Source organism: Rhipicephalus microplus, chromosome 7 (assembly GCF_043290135.1).
Source record: "Rhipicephalus microplus isolate Deutch F79 chromosome 7, USDA_Rmic, whole genome shotgun sequence".
NCBI lineage: Eukaryota > Metazoa > Arthropoda > Arachnida > Ixodida > Ixodidae > Rhipicephalus > Rhipicephalus microplus.
This window is the reverse complement of record NC_134706.1, coordinates 73,329,595-73,350,109: the sequence shown is the minus strand read 5'-3', so window position 1 is coordinate 73,350,109 and position 20,515 is coordinate 73,329,595. Positions and strand designations below refer to the sequence as shown.

At 44.6% G+C, this 20,515-nt stretch overlaps 1 protein-coding gene across 5 annotated transcripts in view; it reads left to right on the top strand.

Moving 5' to 3' along the window:
• LOC119179911 (japanin-like-RA2) overlaps positions 1–20,515 on the top strand; it is a 131,217-nt gene that overhangs the window by 59,016 nt on the left and 51,686 nt on the right. For all 5 annotated transcript variants that reach the window (XR_012884932.1, XM_075869276.1, XM_075869277.1 and 2 more), the window contains 2 exons: positions 6,198–6,235; positions 10,363–10,503. Coding sequence is in view for 4 of the 5 variants with exons in the window: in XM_075869276.1 (XP_075725391.1) it covers positions 6,198–6,235; positions 10,363–10,503 (179 nt within the window). In the remaining variant the exon portion in view is untranslated. The remainder of the gene's footprint in view (positions 1–6,197; positions 6,236–10,362; positions 10,504–20,515) is intronic.

Genomic DNA, 20,515 nt, shown 5'->3' with positions numbered 1-20,515 from the left:
GGGATTCGCACGCGCGGTCGCCCGTTTATTTTCGTGCTGACAAAACTTGGTCAGTTATACAGCCGCTGGCTGCTCCTACTCGAGAGTGAAAGGTGAACGCAGGTATAATTTCAATGGAACGAAGACAAAAAAGTGAGGTGGGCCGCGGCTGTAAAGAGAGTCACAGCGACAGGTTGCCTTTGAGTACGAGACGTTGAAGCATGTGCAAAAACCATTTTATCACAGGTACGCTTGTATTTCACACTAAAAAAAGCTTACGCATGAATTTTCTGTGAATATATATTGAGAAAGAGATTGTCGCTCAGGAACTCCTAGCAAAGATAATAAGGAATTTACGGGCGAAATCTACCTGCCATGCGAGATGAGCGCCGGCCATTGCACCCATATACATGACAAAAAAAAAACGCGAAAGCTTCACTCAAGAGTAATAAGTTCGCACCACGTGCTAGACGAGTTCATTTGCGTTTATCTTGGTCAAACTGTGCGCCAGGACGGCGCCCAAAAGAAGAAGTGCGTTAAACAAGCGCAGGGTTTCGATTATTCGGTGCCGTCTATGCCTCACTGTATTGTTTATGTGCCGCCAAGCCGTGTAGCTTGACCAAGATCAGCGTTAAAATAAGCATCTGACTTCGACTAAGAAATGCATGTTATAGCGCGCTGAAGGCTAGAAAAAAATATCTGAACGTGCTTAATAAGTGTTGCGCTTCATGCCGATTGACTGACGAGTTCGGCCGAAGCAGCGATCCCAAAATGAACTTTTTAGCACACTGCTACACTCATCCCCATCCCCTGAGATCATTAAATAGGTGACTTTATACCTGCAGTACCATATCATACAAGAAAAACTGTTTTGTGTATCGACTGATCTGCTAGCCGAACTAACAGCACCCCTGAGCGGCATAAGAGCATTGCAGATCATGTTAGTGCGACAAAAAGTTTCCGGACCGTTCATGGCTTTCGTATAGCTTGTCATCGTCACAGTCACGGTCGGCGAAAAAACAACAACTTCTAAAGCACTGACATTGCATGGCGAGGCACTTTTTTCAACGGAGCAGTACAAAATGCGCGCGTGCCGCTGCTGACCCGAGTGGTGCGTCGAACGGGAAGGCGTCGTATCCCACAGTTCTCTGCGATTTTCCATTTCACTGGTCACCTATTGCGCGCGCTCGCCGCGTCCTCACTGTATCGAAGGACTTCCTTTCCTTTTTCAAGATTACTCTCTCGCGCTTCGTCGAGTTACTGTATATGGTACTTTTAGGTAGCAGAGTTGCGCCAATTTTCCATCTTGGGTTAAGATGTGTTGCGGCAAAACCACTCACCACCCGTGTAGAAGCAGCACTCGCGCTTCAGAATACTAGCACTGCTTTATTTAGTTTCTTTTTTGCTTTCTTTATATTTCTAATGATGGTATGAGCAAAACTGGGTTGCCCTGGTTACGTCTAGAAACCTTGACTTCACGCTTACGTTTTTGGTGTGTAATAATAAAACAAAGTGTGTCGGCTCATCAAACCGTTGATAATTGTATTTTCTAGTGGTTGCGCATTAGCTTCGTTTTCTATTCCGCCTTTTTCCCCATTTACAAATACGAGATTACTTTTGAACTTTTGATCGGGATCGATACAGTTAGCAATACAATTTTTTCGTCTCATTGGGCTCATTCGTTAAATGTGTGAGCAAGCAAGCTATAGTTTCAACGTCTTTAACTGAATCGAACCGCATAGTGCTCGAGAGTGACCATGTGACGTCTATGATACGCGCGTCTATCGTGTCACGCTCGTATTACCATGACAGCTTACGAGAGCTGATGTGAATTGTATTTGAACAGTCCTGTCGCATCCAACATTTATTTCGCCTAAGGTTTGAAAGCTACAATATATTGATGCGCTGTCTTCAACACCTTGCCAATTCGAAAGGCTCTAGTTTAATTTTTCTCTTTATGTTTGGCGTTGTACCCTTCACACCAATCTGGACGTATGCAGCCTACACTGGCTGACCAACTCCGCATGCATACGTTATTCACGGCATGTGTGGGTAATACAAAGGGAGCAAATTTTGCAGTGCTACTGATAGATAGAAAAAGTCAAGTGTTCATTTCTTCTTCGCTGAACACTAATTTTTATATAGCAACACCCGCTGCACTCGCGTCTAATCACATGGGCTGTACGTAGTACAATTCAATACAAAATGCCATTGCTACCGCATTTCTCGCCGCCACAGGCAATATAGCTACAGTACACAAGAAGCGCGGCGAGAATGATAACAACAGCCGATGTCAACAAATCTTGATCTGAACAGAATCAGCGAAGCATTGGCATCGTCTGCGTACTGTTGGCTTCTCTGCAGTGCAAATGAACCACTTATGACTACGTGATGGCTCTCGGTGAACAGGGCCACCGAACGTCTGCATGCGGAGCGAGCAGAGATCAGAAAACAGGGGCGCAACTCTTTTACCTAAAGGTAGCATATCCAGTAGCTCTAACGTAAAGCGTCCATGAGCCCATTCACCCACTTTCTCGCGCAGAACAGTAAATAAGCGTTTCATACATCCAATACAGGCAGAACACTATCGTCTCTCGACAAAATTTGTAGTCAAACATGCAGATACGAGGCAAATTTTTTTTTCTTTCATTTCCTTTTCGAGGCCATTTCTTTGTTGTGCTAGGAGTTACATTTCTATATACTTGGCCATTTACTGATAAATAAAAAGATGAAGCGCACAGTGGCCGCTGGGCATACATAGCTGCCACTCCGACTAACTCTGCCTTTTATACTCTTTCGTCGTCTTCGAATTTTCGCGAAGCGGCGTGTTCACGTGTGGAAAGTGCCCCTTGTGCGGTTTGCCTTTCTTATGGTTATGCATTATAGTTATGCCTCACGTTCGTCCCCACGTGCGCTTCTTCATGTGTGTGTGCAGTGCGCGCAACGTCACCAAGTCGACATCGACTAAGCATCCGTCGATCGCTTTTTAGTGTGTTATGCAAATCTCGTTCATATGAAAGCCGACATGAAGAGTGGTAAGAATACATTCCTAAAGTGATATGTAGGGTTTAAAGTGCCAAAAACACCATATGATTATGAGAGACGCCGTAATGGAGGGCTCCGGAAATTTCGACCACCTGGGGTTCTTTAACGTGCTCCCAAATCTGAGCACACGGGCCTACAGCATTTCCGCCTCCACCAGAAATGCAGCTGCCGCAGCCGGGGTTCGAACGCGCGACATGCGGGACAGCAGCCGAGCGCCTTCGCCACTAGACCACCGCGGCGGGGCCATTCCTAAAGTGATGTAGGAAGCACAAATCTTCAGCCAACATCTTGAAATTTACCAGGCGATACCAATTAGAAAAGGAAAATTAACAGGGCAGAGCAAGGTGAAATTTGAGAAGGAAGAATGTCAAGGAGAAGGGGACCACAAACCCTGTCACACCACGAAAGTGAAGTTCTTGTTTTTGGGTTCCACAATGTTGTTCTTGCTGCTAACACATTTTTGTGCAAGTTTTATTCTGTGGTGATAAATTCTGGCAGTTGGTGTTTTTGGAGCTGTTCTTGCAGTTTCCTGCGCATTATCTTTACTGTGAAGTAAAATCTTGATTTTGATTTAAACTTTTCTTCCGAAATGTGCGATCTGTAAAAATAAAAAAAATCTTTTCCATTACTGCCCCTAGAAAATCAAACATGTTGGTCGTATGCAGACGACTGCCGCTTGTCATTCTGTTGTCCAATACACTCGCTGTGGTGTTCCAGTGGTTATGACGTTCAACTGCTGACGCGCATATCATGCAATGGAACCCCGTTCATGGCGGCTGCATTATTGATGGAAAGGAAAATGCATTTGTTTGCTATACTTGATCGCCGGAGGTTTCGCTGCTCGGAAGCATCACGGCAGAAAAACATTGTCTCGGCCTTTTTCGCCGGCAGGATTGGACACTTCTTTAGACCTCGCGGTGTCACAAGCGATTGAGGATGGCCATCAGAGTCCCAACACTTCAGGCGCCTTCCGCTGATTGATTTGTGGGGTTTAACGTCCCAAAACCACCATATAATCATAAGAGAAGCCGTAGAGGAGGGCTCCGGAATTTTAAAGCACCTGTGGTTCTTTAACGCGTACTCACACGTGAGCACACGGGCCTACAACATGTTCACCTTCATCGGAAATGCTGCTGCCACAGAAGGAATTCGTTCCGGCGACCCGCGGGTCAGCAGCCGAGTTTCTTAGCCACTAGAGCACCACGGCGGGGTTTCAAGCTCCTTTCGCTTTAAGATGGGTTTGAGCATCCACAAAGCACCAGTTCACTGATTACCAGGGCAAGCTCAAAAATGGATAGGTGCGCCGCAGCAGAGGTACGGCGGGGCAATTCACTGTAAAAAGCGGACGCGGAAGCCGGTGCTTTGGACACTCCCTTATGCAAGGTACTCGACCCAGAGCGCTGTTTCCTGGTTGAGTCGGCGTCGTGGCTTTGTAAGTTCCTCAGCTTTCGTCAAGCTATAAAGGAGCCCAAGTAATGCACCATTACGTGATCATTGAAACGAAGGTCTGCAATGCAAATTTTAAAATGTAGGTATCGTCCAGAAATGTGTAATTCTTGATATAGATTCTACGTTTTATGTCAGAAATTGGTTTTAGTTCGGCAACTCAAAATACTGCAATGAAGCGCAAACAGGAATTGTGCTGATTTTGAAGTGTTTTTTTTTGTCGTCGTTAGAACATTTTGTATGCTTCAGTTCAGTCCTGCGAAAATGTCGGCACGTGCTCTATTGATTAAGGCACTCGCTTTCGGGTCTGTAGTCTCCGGTTTCAAACTTCATACCTCCAGAGCAACGCTTGCATTGACTCAAGCGATGCTTGTATTGACTTACATGTGTAGGGCCTCATAGTGGTGGTCTAGTGACTAAGATACTCGGCTACTGACCCGCATCTCGCGGGATCCGATTGCGGCTCTGGCAGCTGCATTTTTGATGGAGGCGAAAATGTTGTGGGCTGATGTGCTCAAATTTGGGTGCACCTTAATGTAACCCCGGTAGTCAAAGTTTCCGAAGCGCTCCACTACAGCGTCGCTCATAATTATATGGTAGTTCTGAGACTTTAAACCGTACATATTTATCAAATCAACTGGTGTAGCCTGTGAAAACAGGGTTGAAAAATGAAACTCTATTCAATCACAATACCCTTTCACACCTACACCTGACACGCAGCGAAGAAATGTCAACTAACTAACTATTATCCAGGCCTTCCGTTTGAACCCGGATGGCCTAGACACGAAAGTGAGTGCTTGAACACTAGGCGACATGTTAAATACATGCTATAATAAATATCTAAATTCCTGCAAAATAGGCAAATGTGTGCTGAGAATTAGCAATAACTGAAGCTAACTAGCAAACGGTTATTCCTTGAACGCACTTTACCGTCCCCAAAAATCAGACCTCCCGAAATACAGCATCTACACCTTCAAATCACCAATAGCAGTCGTGGAATAGACGCCAATTGGGCAGTTGGCGCGAAACGTGCTGCGCACCGGCGAAGTGCGTAGCCAATACTCTGGCTTCAAACAGGTGCTAGTGTCTTGCCAACAGGGTGGCCAGACGCTCAGTGATAGACCGGCGTGCACGCGCGTGTTTTATCCCTGCCTAGACGTAGGTTATCGGGTGGGGAGGTCACTCATGAATACCGCTTTTTTGGGGGAGGGGCGAAGCTCCTTAAGGCGACACCCGATTGTCTTCGGTAGAAACCACCTCTTTCGGGTATGTTCTACAGGAGAATTCAGTTCTTCGAATGTCCGCTAAACGGTGTTACTTGTATATATAATCAATTTATGATGAAAAGATACGAGATGGTCTTATTTGGAGCGTTCACTAGACGGACGGACACACAGACAGACAGACAGACGGACAGACGCACGGACAAACAAATGGAGCCACAGTTGGTCGGATAGACGCATGGATCCAGGAATAAACGGATGGACGCTTCGCCTCACTGATCATCATTCGATCAGTTCATGCCTGCATGAATATGCTGTGAATTTTTTAGTATTACTGTGAAAAATTCTTAGAGTGTTTGTATGAGATGCTGCGATCCTTTTAGGCAGATGGCCTAAACCTCTACACGTTAATTACGAATTTACGAGGGTTTCACCAATTACGAGTAGTAGGACATCTCACGTGATCTAAATATTGCCTATTTTTTGTTTTTTATTGCTGTCCAGGTGAACCCATTGACGAAAACAAACCACTTGAATATCCGGTGAGCATTGCTTTTAATGTTTTTGGATTATTAGAAAACCTCAATGGAGCTTCGCATCAATGGCAATATTTTAGTAAATTTCGAGACGCACAGAAAGCTTATATGGAAAGTCACAGTACCAACATGTAGTGTAGGCAGAATTTCTACAGGGTGGCTCCATAAGCTGCCACGGTTTAAAAAATAAGAATTAAGTAAGAACGCTCTTTCTCAAATACAGACGGGTGAGAGCTCTTTAGGGCGGGAATGCGAAAATAAATTTTTCTTGAAACTGAACATCAGTTGATCTTCTGCTACTGTAATGGTCAAAAATATGACCGGCCGCAAACTTATAAATGAAACAATTACGGGACCGATTCGAGTGACTTAACGTATGGGGGGCATTTGGCGAACCCTTGTGATAGGTCAGGTGGCCACCCCCCTTATTTGGCCTTTTCGTGCGCAGGCCGTGGAGAGAAGTAAACTTGTCGCCAACAGGCGTAGATTGCCCGCGTACGCAGCTCCATGAATATGGCGCCATCGAAATGCCACTTCAAGCCCAGAGCCTTCGCTTACGATATAACGAGTCCCGCAAGCCAACATGGGTCACTTGCTGGAATACAAAAGTGCAAGACACGCAACACATTGCAGAAACAAGACCGTAGAAGAGACGCAGTCGCCGCCAGCCACCAGCACGCCGACGGTATGCTGCGGTGTCAAAGCACAAAGCGTATAAGACCGGCACCGAACGCCAGCCATGAGAAATGTGCTACGTATACGTCGAAGTCTTCAACACGAAAGCCATTCGAAAGGTGCCTCAAGCGAATAAAGGAACGTTTAAAGAAGTGTTGACTGTCGTTTTCTGCTTATACCTTTCAAAAGGAGTCACAAAGATAACCGTAGAGAGTCACTGCGCCATTACCCTCTTAACAATTTTAGGGTGTATGATAGGCGCATAATCTAGGACGCCGCCTACATTTTAATGCCACCACTGCTGTGTTTCACTTCGAGCAAAATTATCACCTATAAAAAAAATAATAATCTCATATTGAGTGTTTTGGTTCCTGAGTGTACGCTACTACTGGTATCTCCGCACGACAGAGTGCTCTGCTCAAGTTGATGCTGCCGGTCCAGATTCGACGAGAATCCAGATTCCAGGTGAGCATGGTAACCTGATCAGGCAGCCATGCCAAAAAGGAAAAAGGAGATGGTTGCAGAGCTTCATGCTGCAAGCATGTGCATGAAATCTGTGTGTTCTTCAAGCGCCCTGTTGAACGCAGAAGTACTACAGATTGTTGTACTTGCTTTGTTTATGCGTACTGAGGCATTGATAATATGATCACGTTTTGCAGTTGCTTCTTCGTTGGGCCGCAAGTAACAAGGCGTTAGCCTTAGCAGCTATTGCTAACTAACGGCTGATATCACTGAGAAGAAAAAATTTGGTTCATCCTTCTGTTGCAGAACTTGATATATTACACGAAAGTGAGACGTCTCTTCGCTGAAATAGTTCAATGTTTCTTGCATGTTGATAATCTTTGTCTGTTGCTTTTAATTACTTGAGCACGCCTAAATTTATTGCAACAATGTGGACACCTGGTGGAACATATTCATCAGGACAACTCCCAAAGACTAACGATTTCATACTTTTTTGAGAGACACTGCATAGTACGCCCCAAAGCACCGCCTAAATCAAATTCAACTACAGGCGTTCCCAAGCCCTGCTAGCGAAACCTAATTGATTTTCACTGACTTGTTTTGGGCTCACGTTCCGCTGCAGCGAAGGGTGTGTGATTTATGGGTCGACCGCCGTCCTATAGAAGAGCTTGGCATGCGACGACGTGTTGACGGGCAGTGTCCTGCAAATGGGTCACCTAGGCGAAGATACAACCAATTAGGTCTTTATTCGGTGCCCTATGGCAGTCAGTTGGGTCACAATGCGCTTAGCTTCACAAACGTGAGAGGCAGAGCTCCAGAAACATTTTCGAAGCTCACCGCAGAAACCATGCGTGTCAAGTACTGCCAATGCTACCTATAAGGCGTAGGTAGTGCTTTCACTCCAAGACTGGTATAGAGGTGCTGTAGTGTAGGGGAGTGATTCTCGTGGTGTCTACTTATTGGACATGTCAATTCTCGCTTTCAGTTATTGGCTGAAGCACGGCGAGCATCGCACGCCTGTTCCCGGCCTCTCTTCCGCAACGTCATTTTGATGTCCCACAGCTTTCACAACTTTCGATACAAATGAGAAAGACAGATTGCGTTTCGCCGAATTCAATGCTCCCTCCCCCCTTCTTTACTATGCTTTTGGATGCACATCACGGACACTATGCATGAACTCTAATAACTTTAATCCTTGAAATAGATTTAACGAGGTCACACACCTGACGCACCTGGAAGTTGTGGGCGCATTTATTGCATCGTTCTTCCGACAGTCCACACGTTCATGCGCAAGATCAACCTTAATTGTCAAGTCTATCCTGTTACCGTACATTTCTTCCGCTTTCTTCCTTGTTCTACTGCTAATGTGCGGGCGGGTTTGATCCATCGTCGTGCTCAAGTGTGCCATGACGTTTCGTCTCGCCCTATCTACGTTTAACTGAACGTGCTCTGGCGAAGTGGACATACCAGTGGACACAGCAAGAATCGCGTACCTGGACTACCACAGCGTAGGTGTTCCTTGTAGGTATCAGCATCATAATGCAGTATTTTTGTTCTGGGCTCTTAGGCGACAGCAACACCCCGACAAACGCTGAACACAGGTACTGAGAGAATTATCGTGTGATATATAACTCGCATCTGTAGGACTTTTCGCAAATTTGCCGATGGTGCAGGATGTTAGGGACCCACTAATAATTGCTGCAGACCAAGGCGTCGATTTTAAAAATTTCTTCTGGCCTCTTATTTCAGGTACGAAGCACCAGAAGGTGTAGGTCAATCTCTCGTACTAGAAGCTTGTTCTAGTAGTAGCCACTTTTAGTTATTTTAATGATGTCTCCCTAGATGGTGTTGTGTGCATATGTGCTTGAAAATAATATCATTAGATGGCGCTAGTAATTTTCGTTTCGTTGACGACTAATGAGGATATATGGTGTTAATATAATAAGAAATGCACAGCGTATACACCTATGAGTAATGATGATGTGTTTCAAGACGTATCCACCGGTACGATGCGTGCTCTTCTATGATAGGAAAGGACGGACGAACAGACGGGCGGACGGACGGAAACTTCGCCTCACTGATTAACATTCACTCTGTGGATATGCTGCGACTTTATTATCGTGTGCTTGAAACTTTTAAAAGCATAAAGTTTCTGAGAGAAATTCGTCAGGGAAGTCTTGGCGAACCCAACATAAAATGCTCCTCGGTAACAAAATCACAAAATATCCCCATAGTGAATGATGAAGAGTGGGGCGAAGCGTTCGTCCATCTGTCTCTGCGTGTGTCCGCGCAACCGCCGATCCGTTTGTGCATGCGTCTGTCCGTCCGTCAGTGCGTACGTCCAACCATCTGTCCATCCGTCTGTGTGTCCATGTCTTACCAACGAGGCGACGAGCACGAGCTGCCGCGGTGCTCCGCGAACGCCGCTCTGCTTCGTCTATGCACCACCACTCAGCTTTTCAGCGGAGTGGTGGAACATGGACAAGTCCGTAGTTTGAGCTACCGATGAATGCTGATGAAATAAATTTTAAAATAATTATTTGTTAATAATTCATAGCTGAAACTTAAGATGCGGGTGTGCATGTCATTTTATTTCGTAGTTTTTACCCTGACCGACTATTGAACATACTACCTCAAATCCACCAGTGCGACCAAAACAACTCTACAAGCTCATGAGCTGATTTCAGAGGAGGCATAAAAACAGTTTTGAGTGCGAATGGTTATTTGTATTTCGAAAAAGAAAACCGAATTTCTCGTAGACACAGGCTTTTATAATCTTCTTCACAAAATGCAGCTTTCGCCTAGCCACGCTTCTGTCACCATGTACTCTATGTAGCTCAAGCACAGCAGCAGTGCACCATCCACATTCAACCATGACAAGGTAGTATCGCGCAAACACACAATAGTAAGATGTCTGCGCACCGCTATACTTTTTTTTCTGTTCTGCTTGTTGTCACACTGTTAACCAAAATAACAAGAATCACTTCTGTTTTCAGTTACCTGCTTCAGAAAATACTCTTTACCTTGTGGGTTACTCCGAAGAACTTAAGAAGCCAGAGTACCCCTGTGTAGCGTCTAGTTTCTCCAGATTTGGAGGAGGATTTATTCACCGCTTTCTCCTCTTGAAAAAATCAAAGGTAAGTGACGCTAAAAATATCTGCCAAGTAATACCAATGCGAGCATCTGTTTCACGCGAAACACCCAAAGAGTAGTTATTCTTGTTCACCTATTGCCCTTGGCGCCTTCTACTAAGGGAGATCGGCCAAAACTTAAGTGGTTTTTTAAAGTAATGTGCAGTTTTAGAATAATGAAGGTTATATAATAGAAAGATTACAGACAACCTAGCTAATTGTAGTGATTGATCTAGTGCATACAAATATTTAGGTAGAGAAGAAATATAACTCCTAAATTAGAGCAATCCTAATATTTTCAGAACTATATAATCTTGAAGACAATTGTAGACTAAAATAATAATGCAGCATAATTAGTCAACTATTAGATTCCTTCATATATTCCATGATAGCCGTGCACACTCTCGTACTGGAGAACCAGGAAATGGGGCTTCAAAACACAAAGAATGACAAGCACAGATAAACTCATACCTATACCACGTAAAGGTATTTCTAAAGAAGTTTTTAGCACTGTAGTATCCACCTACAGGTCAAAAAGAAATAATATATTTTTCCAGTTCACCCAAAATGCTCGCCGAGGCCAAGGTGACTGAGCAGACCTGTGTTTGTAGAAATTTAGATCCGGTATCCGCGGTGCAGCTTTGTGATAGCTACCTCCAGTTTACGAGTCTGGCATAAGACTCTTCGCCAGGCATGTAATAAACGGCGAAATTCAGTAGAGTTTGTCAGTGCTGTGCCTCCAAAGGCTTCTATAAGCGCACGCCTGCGGAATCGAGCAGCAGTGACATAAGCGGATTATGTAAAGTACGGTAGAATTGGTCCGCTTATTGACGACTTAGCTAAGGTATCGACTATTGTATTTAGAAACAAGCCGTTATGTCCAGGCACCCAAACTAATCATACTTTTCTCAAATGCGCATGTACTATAGTAGGTGACAAGCTAAGAATAAAAAGTAAAGTGTACCGCTGTCCATTTGTACTATGCGCGTCCCACTGCGGCCGCTGTTTATTATAACGTAACAGTGATTATGTATCAATGACGAATTCAGCATGGTGCTATTCGAAAATAAACTCGATGTACCGCTGCACCAAGATCTGCCGGCATCCATTCGGTTTTTCTGTGCTGTTTTTGTCACCAAGAAGAAGCTGCTTTTTCAACCACTCGCGCTCAGCATCATCGTCTCTCGCCGTCATCCAATGTTGACGTTTCTGGTTTTGCAGTGTTTAAACTGCGCCAAAACGGCAGAGCTTCATCACGTTTCGTCATTTAGGCGGCGTGAAGCAGCAACACGGCGTTTCTGTGATTCGCTGGGATGCACAAAGGATATATCACCTGAGGACGACTACTATTAACGGTTGTCGTCGTGGTTATTTGTGTGCAGTAAGCTGAAGGTGAAGTCAGATTGCGTGCGTCTGTGCTTTTAGGAATGAGCGCGTCCGTGATTTACCACCCGCAAAAATCATGGCATCAGTGCTGCAAATGCGTGAGTGTTTTGGTTGGGTTTCGCAACGTGGGAATCTTGGTAATCTTTTGCTATGTGCGTTGTGCTGTTTTCCCATATGAGGGATCTAAGTGCGGATGATGCGTGAGGAAAAAAGCAACTGACAGAACCTGTTAGCGCGGCAAATATATATCACGCAAGTACTTTCGTATTTTAGTACGAAAGTGTACAATACCAGTGGGGAAATATGCAGTGGCGTACGTTTTATAAAGTGAATTGTGGTCCTTGAATATGTGTGTGTGAATAATTTACGTGTGTCTGTAGACGCAGCTGCGTCATCCTAACGAAATTGGTTTTCACCGGTTAAAAATGATGTGCCACACACCATCTTAGCAATACCTTGAGAACAACGTTGGCGATGACTCCCACTGGTAAACAGAATGTGCGCTACACACTTTTATTTCGATAAAACAAGACATTGAATGACACATTGGCGTTTACCTAGAACGCGACAACAAGCACGGCGATGCCATCGTACATTTGGTATTCAAGGCAGCAGAATAATCAAAATTCATGAGGCCCATCTCAGATCACTTCTTCATTCTTCACTTTGAGTCATAATTTTCATACTTACAGAAAGCTGCGAACATATAGTCGAAGAAATGGGGCAGCAAAGTTTCGTAGAACAACTAGACATTGCAAACGACCTTAAGAGATGTGATTAGCGCCACAAAAAAACAATTCCATTATTTCGAAGCTTAAGGTAAATGTGGCAAAGTTTGTTGTAGTACCACCATAGGTACCTCGCAGAAACGTCGCCTTCGAGAGATGTATACTGCTTGTTCGTGGACTTCAAAATGAGCGCGATGGGGGTTGCATATTGAACAACAGATATAATGCTAAGCCGACGCTAAACTTTGTAGCTTCTTAAGTTTCTATTTAGTATTGAAATATAATAGTTGTGCATAAAATTTATTGACTTTGTTTCGGAACTACTTTATTGTATCGCGGAGGGATGGAGAATAAGAGAAATGCGGCCTAGTGAGTGGACCTTTTATTTATTCTTAGGTTTTAGCGGCTATAATTCACGGAACACCTTTATTATTTGAGATTCAGCACCAGCATAAAGCTCCGCAAAGACATTTAGAGAATATGTTATCATAACAGCTGATGTATTTGCCAAGACTATTTTGTGTAAGGCGAGCAATAACGCTACAAATTCAGCCACGAAAACGGACATGAAATGGGTATTTGCAGAAAATAAGACCAATCTAACTTCGGGCTAAATGTACCAACCCCGCACTTTTCGTCACACTGTGATGCGTCTGTAGCAATAAGAACGTTTATTGTAATAATTCGCAGGTAATCTTGTAGTAAGACATCTGAAATACTATTAGAAAGTAATTTGGCGTTATTAGGAAAAATATCAACAAGTTGAAGTTTTATAGAGTGTGAATTACGGCGAGTGAGGATTATATAGCATACACAAACGTTGACAGGTTCCAGTATATTTTAAAACTATGATTTGTTATGTGTGAAATTGCGGCCATCTAGTCCTCCCCCCCCAAAAAAACAATTCTTGGTTGAAAGTAAAGGCTGTATACGATTGTCGCATTGGCGACTCAGAAATTCGTAGGAATGCCTAAATGGCCAGAATGCAAATGCAGCTCGAAAAAGAAGGACTCTTGATTCGATATAAACACTCTGCTAGCAACTGTTGTAGACAGGCCAAGGCATGAGCGCAAAGCTTCTCTTTCCAAAATAATTTGAGGCCGTAACTGGTAAGCTGGAACTACAGGAAAAAGTGCACAACCAAATTTCAAGGACGAACTTATCCCAATGTAATATATCGTTACCAGTGTGTCTCTTCTCATACTTATGAATTTGTTACTTAGCTTACATAATATGTCAATAGCTCGCGCACCATTTCTGGCAATTAATGTGATGTTAGATCACCAATTATGCATTGTATGATAAAATACTCCAAGGTACTAAAGATTTCAACTGTGATATGTCCTTTATGGTAAAACAGAGAGATGTGTGCACGGGGTATAGCAGCGAGAAACAAAGACACATTTATTTGGATTAGGTAGAAAGCAATTGCCACCGAGCCAGCTTTCAAAGATATCAAGGGAAGTATGTAGCCGTTCATATAAGGTATGAACATTAGCTGTCATTGCAAAAAATGTGATATCATCTTCATAGACATAAGCTGTTATGTCCTGTGGACGTAGAATGATACTTATTAGTACATTAAACAGCGCCGGAGAAAGCACCGTGCCTTGTGGTACTCCCCTCGTTTGTGTGTGAGTATATGTTGAAAACCCATCTCTAAAAAAATAACATTTCTTGTCTGCGAGGAAATTTCAACCCAGGCTACGATATATGTCAGAAAATCAAGCTATTCCAATCGATCTATTAAAATACAGCGTTCCCTGGTATAATCTTTAGCGATGTTTAAGGTAACTAAAGCTGAAACCAATTTAGAGGAGCTTAAAATTGACCTCTCAGTAATAATTGTATTATTGTGTATATTGATGAGTCTCTCAACCAATGTCAGTAAATTGGATGTCAGTGCGATTGGCCTTATGCTATACAACGCGCATGCTTTGGATAGCATAAGTTTTCATTCTGTATCGCATAAGTTTCATTCTGGTGGTATTCATGCTTTCCGTAACGAATAATTCACAAGTTCTAGCAGAAGATTTAGTGATTCCTGGAGTAAAACATTTACCATAGAGTTCGTCATTTTATCTGGTTCTGGAGCTGTCATCGTTAAGCATAATGTTGCGTCATCAAATTGGCTAAGGAAACTTCTGGAAATGGCGAGCGCGCTGGGTGTATTATGGAGGCCATGCGACTTTTGCTTTAGATCAAAAACCTGCATGTACCATTCCCGCGCGCACGCTGGTGCAATTTACTGTGTGCGTATGTGTGTGTACGTAACAAGACATAGTAATAAGTATGCACTTAGAGGTTCAAGGGCGCACCAGGGGCCGGATTGCGCTGTCGCGTTAAACTTTTAAAGGGTGACCTTAAGAATCCCCCAATTTTTTTTCGTAACTGAACGCACTTCGGCGAATAGAACACATAGACGAATTCGACACATAGACGAAAAGTAGCTACCTTGTTGTATAAGTTTACAGAATAGTTCAAACTAGGCCATGTCACGGAAAATCTTCATCGACGCACATAATATAAACTTGTGCTCCTTTTAGAAACCTCTATGTGACATTTGTCTGAGATCAGTATATTAGATTGAACGTTTTGCTGCAATACTATAGAAGTTATGTCATGGGATGTTGTTGACTCGGCAACTAACAGTGATCATCTTTGTGTAGTTTTTTATGTTACTTGTCCTTCAATAACTTTCGATTACCAAAAACGCAGATATATTGACCCTAACAAATTTGAAGCCTGCCTGCTTTCTGTCATTCCTAAACTACGGAATGTCACTGTTAAGGAGATCCCATCTTCCATTCGATTAATAGTAAAAACATTCAGGAAAAATTTGTAACTTGCTATACCATCAAATATAAAAGACCTCGTTTTTTTTGTGGGACGATATGCGTACGCGCGATTATAGAAGACGAAAAGCTGCTTAGAAACGACTTCTTCATAATCAATGCCTAACAAACTGGAAGCGCTATCAATTCCTTGCTGGTGTATTTAGGCGTGCAGTTAATTGCGCGAAAAATATACCAAAGTGGACATTAGGTTATTTTTCCTAATAAAAAAATTAGGTGTAATTGGTTATAATGCCTCCAAACTAGAAAAGCACTGCCAACGCCTTTTACCTTAGAATCATCTGTCTTGACACCGCAAAAATGAACTCTTATCTAGAAGACACTGTGCAAAGTTTACTACAAAATTTTGGCTATTGTCCCCTCATGCTGGTAAACTGCATGTACATTTGTAAACTGCATGTACACTGCACGACCATATGTACACTGTCTGAATATTTCTCGTGCAAGACAAGAAAAGACAGTTTTTTCAGCACGGGCAATGAAAGCTCCGATTTCCTTCGGACTTCAGCTCTGGTAGGCAGACGAAGTGATTCGTTTAGGAAACACACCTTGCTCGTCTTTGTGCTTTTCTGGATTTTTCGCTGCCGTTGTGGGGTCTATCGCCCCATATATCGTGGTGATGGATGTTCAACCTTACAGGGGACCGTCCGAGTCCTGTTCGGCCGCGGAGACTGCTTCGAGGAAGCGAGGAAACGCGTCTACTGAGAGTGAGGACACAGAGCTGTACTCCGCATCAAGCGACGAGTCCTCGGACGAAGGCTTCCAACCCGTCCTGTACCGCTAGGCTAAACGACGGATCGTCAATGCATCTTCGGCATCAAGCACGACCACCGTGAAAGATGCCCCTCAGCGATGGCCTCACTCTATCCTGTTTGTGCCGCTGAAGGCTACCGACAATCTACGCGGGCTGAACAGGCAAGTGCACGCTGTGTATCTCGAGAATATTACGCCAAATCAGATGAAAGAAGTACGTCTAAACGCAAGAAGAAACATCTTGGCAATCGATGTGCTGAACCCACGTGCGCTAAACGCGCATCAGAAAGTAACGCACCTGGGTAACATCAATGTCAAGTCTATAATACCAGCTGATAGCACCACTTCAACAGGAGTCATTTATGACATCGCCACGGCAATTCCAAACTCGCATCTCTCAGTGCTAACAAACCGGCAAATGAAGATAACGTCATTGTGAATGTAAGCCGCCTTGGTAACACACATTGTGTGAGAATTACGTTCAAAGGAAACTGTCTCCCCTCCCATGTGAAGATTGGCCACTTTCGACTCCAGGTCCGACCATTTATTCCAAAACCTATGCGATGTCTTAAGTGCCACAAGATTGGTCATGTGCAGGGAGCGTGCACGAACTCCGAAGTGTGCCCCCGATGCTCAGAACCACACACCGAGGACAAATGCAGCGCAACCATACTAAAGTATCCTAATTGTCAAGGTGCCCACAGTGCATCTTCCAAAGACTGTCCACGCATAAAGAAGGAGTTTACTATTCTCAGACAAATTGTGCGAGACAGCTCCTCCCACAAAGAGGCCACGGAAAAGTCCGGCGAAGACGATGACGTCACCGTCGAAGATCTTCGCGAAGAACACTGTCAACTACAAGAAGTAAGTCAACACATCTGGAAACGGCGGCCACTGCAGGGTACACCGCGGCGACCGCAGACGATGGAAGAGAGAAAACAAGTAGATCTCTCTCTACTGAAGAGTGGCCGCCACTTACGCGCACGCAACTTGTGGAAAAACTACATCAGAAGCCGCATTCATCAGAGCAAGCTGCGACAACAGAGGAGCAGCGGAACTTGGATAAGCAAGTGATTGCTCTTCTACGACCCATAGTTAATGCCATTCGCACGGTGTTAAACAACATGCGCACAACGTCAGCCAGAAGTGCACTTCAAGTACTAGACGCTCTGAGTCCAGTACTGGCGGCTCTTGAGTAGATAATGGCCCACCAGCCACTGTCTTTCAGGGAACAGGTCAAAAAAGCAATAATTTTTCAGTGGAGTGCACGGGGACTGAAATCACGCATTGCAGATTTTCGTCGGTTCGTTTCCACCAATATGTTTCCCATCATCATCATGCGAGCCAAATTTATCGAGCGCTATCAGACTCTCCATATACGACACATTTATGTCGGCTTGTTATTGTGGAAACAGGCAGGTCCTGCTGTTTATTCGACGTGACCTGACCTACATTCTTCGGCCTGTACCACCTGACAACGATAACCAATATATATCCTTAACAGTGAAGAAAAAGGGTCTTATTGTCACTGTTGCCGGTGCATACCTGTCGCCATCAAGTAGATTTGACCACAGAATACTAGAACACATCCTATCATCCACTCCTGGCCCATGGGTGATCATCGGAGACTTCAACGCCCACCATACGCTATGGAGGAGCCCGAAGATCAGCGCAAAGGGTAGAAGTCTGATAACGTTTGCTTCAGACAACGAGCTGTGCTTATTAAATGATGGCAGCCCAACATTTTTACGTGGCCCTGGATACAGCAGTTGCCTTGACTTGGCTTTTGTTTCTCGAGGTCTCGTCAGATGTGCCGGATGGTTTGCGGACATAGAAACACATGGGAGCGACCGCATTCAAACATATGTCAAGATCAGAGGATTATCACCTTAAAAGGTACGCGAAACTATCCAAAGAGTGGACTGAACCAAGTTTAAATCTTTCATGGAAGAACGCTGTCAAGAGAACACCTCATTTGACTTAGAAGAGCTGATAAAGTCCACAGTGCAAGACACAGTGCGCAACCTCACATGCTCTCGGAACAAAGGTACCGACGCACGAAAGCAATCGACGATTTACGAATCGCTAGACGTCTTCAGAAGAAGATACAACGCCGCATAGACAAGCTAGAGTCACAACGTTGGGCAGCCTTCTGCGCTTCGTTAGATCCTCGCAAGCCTTTATCACACTTGTGGAGGACAATAAGAGGTCTCCGGACAGCTCCCATTCAGCCGTCTCCAATCAAGGCTCTAGCCCTCTTTCAACAGAGATCGGAGGTTGACGTGGCAGAAGAGTTCTGTGCCAACCTATCTGGTTAACTCGCAGATCCCAACATCTCCACGCTCTCACGTGGTGGCACGACATCACACGATAACAACATGGACCAATTTTTTTCTATTCATGAGCTTAAAGCAACACTGGCTTTTTGTAGACGGACATCAGCACCCGGGCCTTACTGAATATCATACAGAGCACTGTGTCACCTTGGTGAGTGTGCGAGGACTGCCCTTCTCGAGATATACAACGATTCATGGTGAAATGGCACCCTCCCAGTTAACTGGAAGACCAGCCGTTTGGTCCCATTACTGAAGCCTGACAAGTCACCATTGGGGCTCACATCATAGCGCCCGATTGAACTGGCTAGTTGCTTGGGCAAGGATATGGATAGGATGGTACTTGGACGGCTAGAATGGTTCCTGGAGCATCACAACATCTAACCGGACGCTATGACTGGATTTCGCCGTGGCCGGTCATCAATTGATAGCGTCATAGACCTGGTCAGCTACGTGTAACACGAAAAAGGCCGTAAGCGTCTCTGCGCTTCTTTATTTCTTGATGTTGAAGGGGCGTACGATAACGTCACACATGAAGCTGTCCTCACCGCTCTCAAGGAGGTAGGAGTGGGTGGTCAGATGTTTCAGTGGCTACGCAGCTATCTCTCTGAGCGATCCTTTTTCGTGAGAACCGAGGATGGTGACACTTCGCTATATTAGAGCCACCATGGTGTTCCCCAGGGTGGCATACTTAGTCCTGTACTATTCAACCTGATGCTAATAGCTCTCAATGAGCATCTGCCAAGTACTGTCAGATTGTCAATGTACGCGGACGACATCTGCGCTTGGACGTCTGCAGTAACACGTCTACAGCTGCGAGCGCGAATTCAGAGAGCTGCCACTCAAGTTGCTATTTACCTCCGTCAACGAGGTCTAGGAATTTTCTCTGAGAAATGTGCACTTGTGGCATTTACGCGCAAACCAATGCAGAACTACAGCGTTCTGATAAAGAGCAAAAGGATACGTCACCTCCGATCATACAAGTTCCTAGGTGTTATAATTGACAGAGATCTTTCATGGAGCTCATATGTACCATACATGAAAAGGCGATTGACAGGCATCTGTCATTTGTTCGAGTTCTTCGCTGGAAAGAACTGTGGAATGTCCACAACTTGCTATGTTGCGACTATACAGAATTCTTTTCTTTCGATTCCTTCGGTACAGCCTACCTGTGTTAACCAACGCAAGTAAAACAAGCATACGAATGCTTCAAAGTGTCCAGGCTCAAGCACTCCGGATGTGTTTAGGCTTGCCCCAAAGTGCGTCAACAGCGGCAACTATCGCCATCACAATGGACAACCTCATCAAGACCCACATTAAGGTGGAAGTGCTGAGCACATATATACGACACCTCGCTCGTACCCCTCGACATCACCTAGCCTCTCCACCAGTGGTCCGACCATGCACATCTTACTGCAAAACAGTGACCACACATGGTGAGTCGATCCCAACTTCGTTCTCTCCTGCCGCTAGACCTGTGACTCCGCCATGGTGCCTTGCTCAACCAATGATTAATATTAACATACCTGGCGTTCAGAAAAAGGCCAATTTGTCGTCACCGGCTCTTAAGCAGCTCACACTACTTCTCTTGTATGAGAAGTATCAAGACTCTATACATACATACACTGACGGATTGGTTCAGCCGGACAGCTCTACAGAAGCAGTAGTGATACCAAGGTTGGGCACGACAATTTAATTCAAGACATCTCACGCAACAACATCAACGGCAGCAGAATTGCCAGCACTTCGTGCGGCTTGAAATTTGTAGTTGATCAACCTACACGCAAGTGGACTATTTTCTGCGACTCGAAGGCGGCACTGCAGTCTCTTCTATCAGTCTTACGCCGTGGCCCACACGAGCAGCTGGTACTAGAGATAGCAGAGGTTATACACCACCTGACTGAGAAAGGGCACCAAATTACATTACAGTGGTTACCCAGTCACTGCGGAATCATCGGCAAGG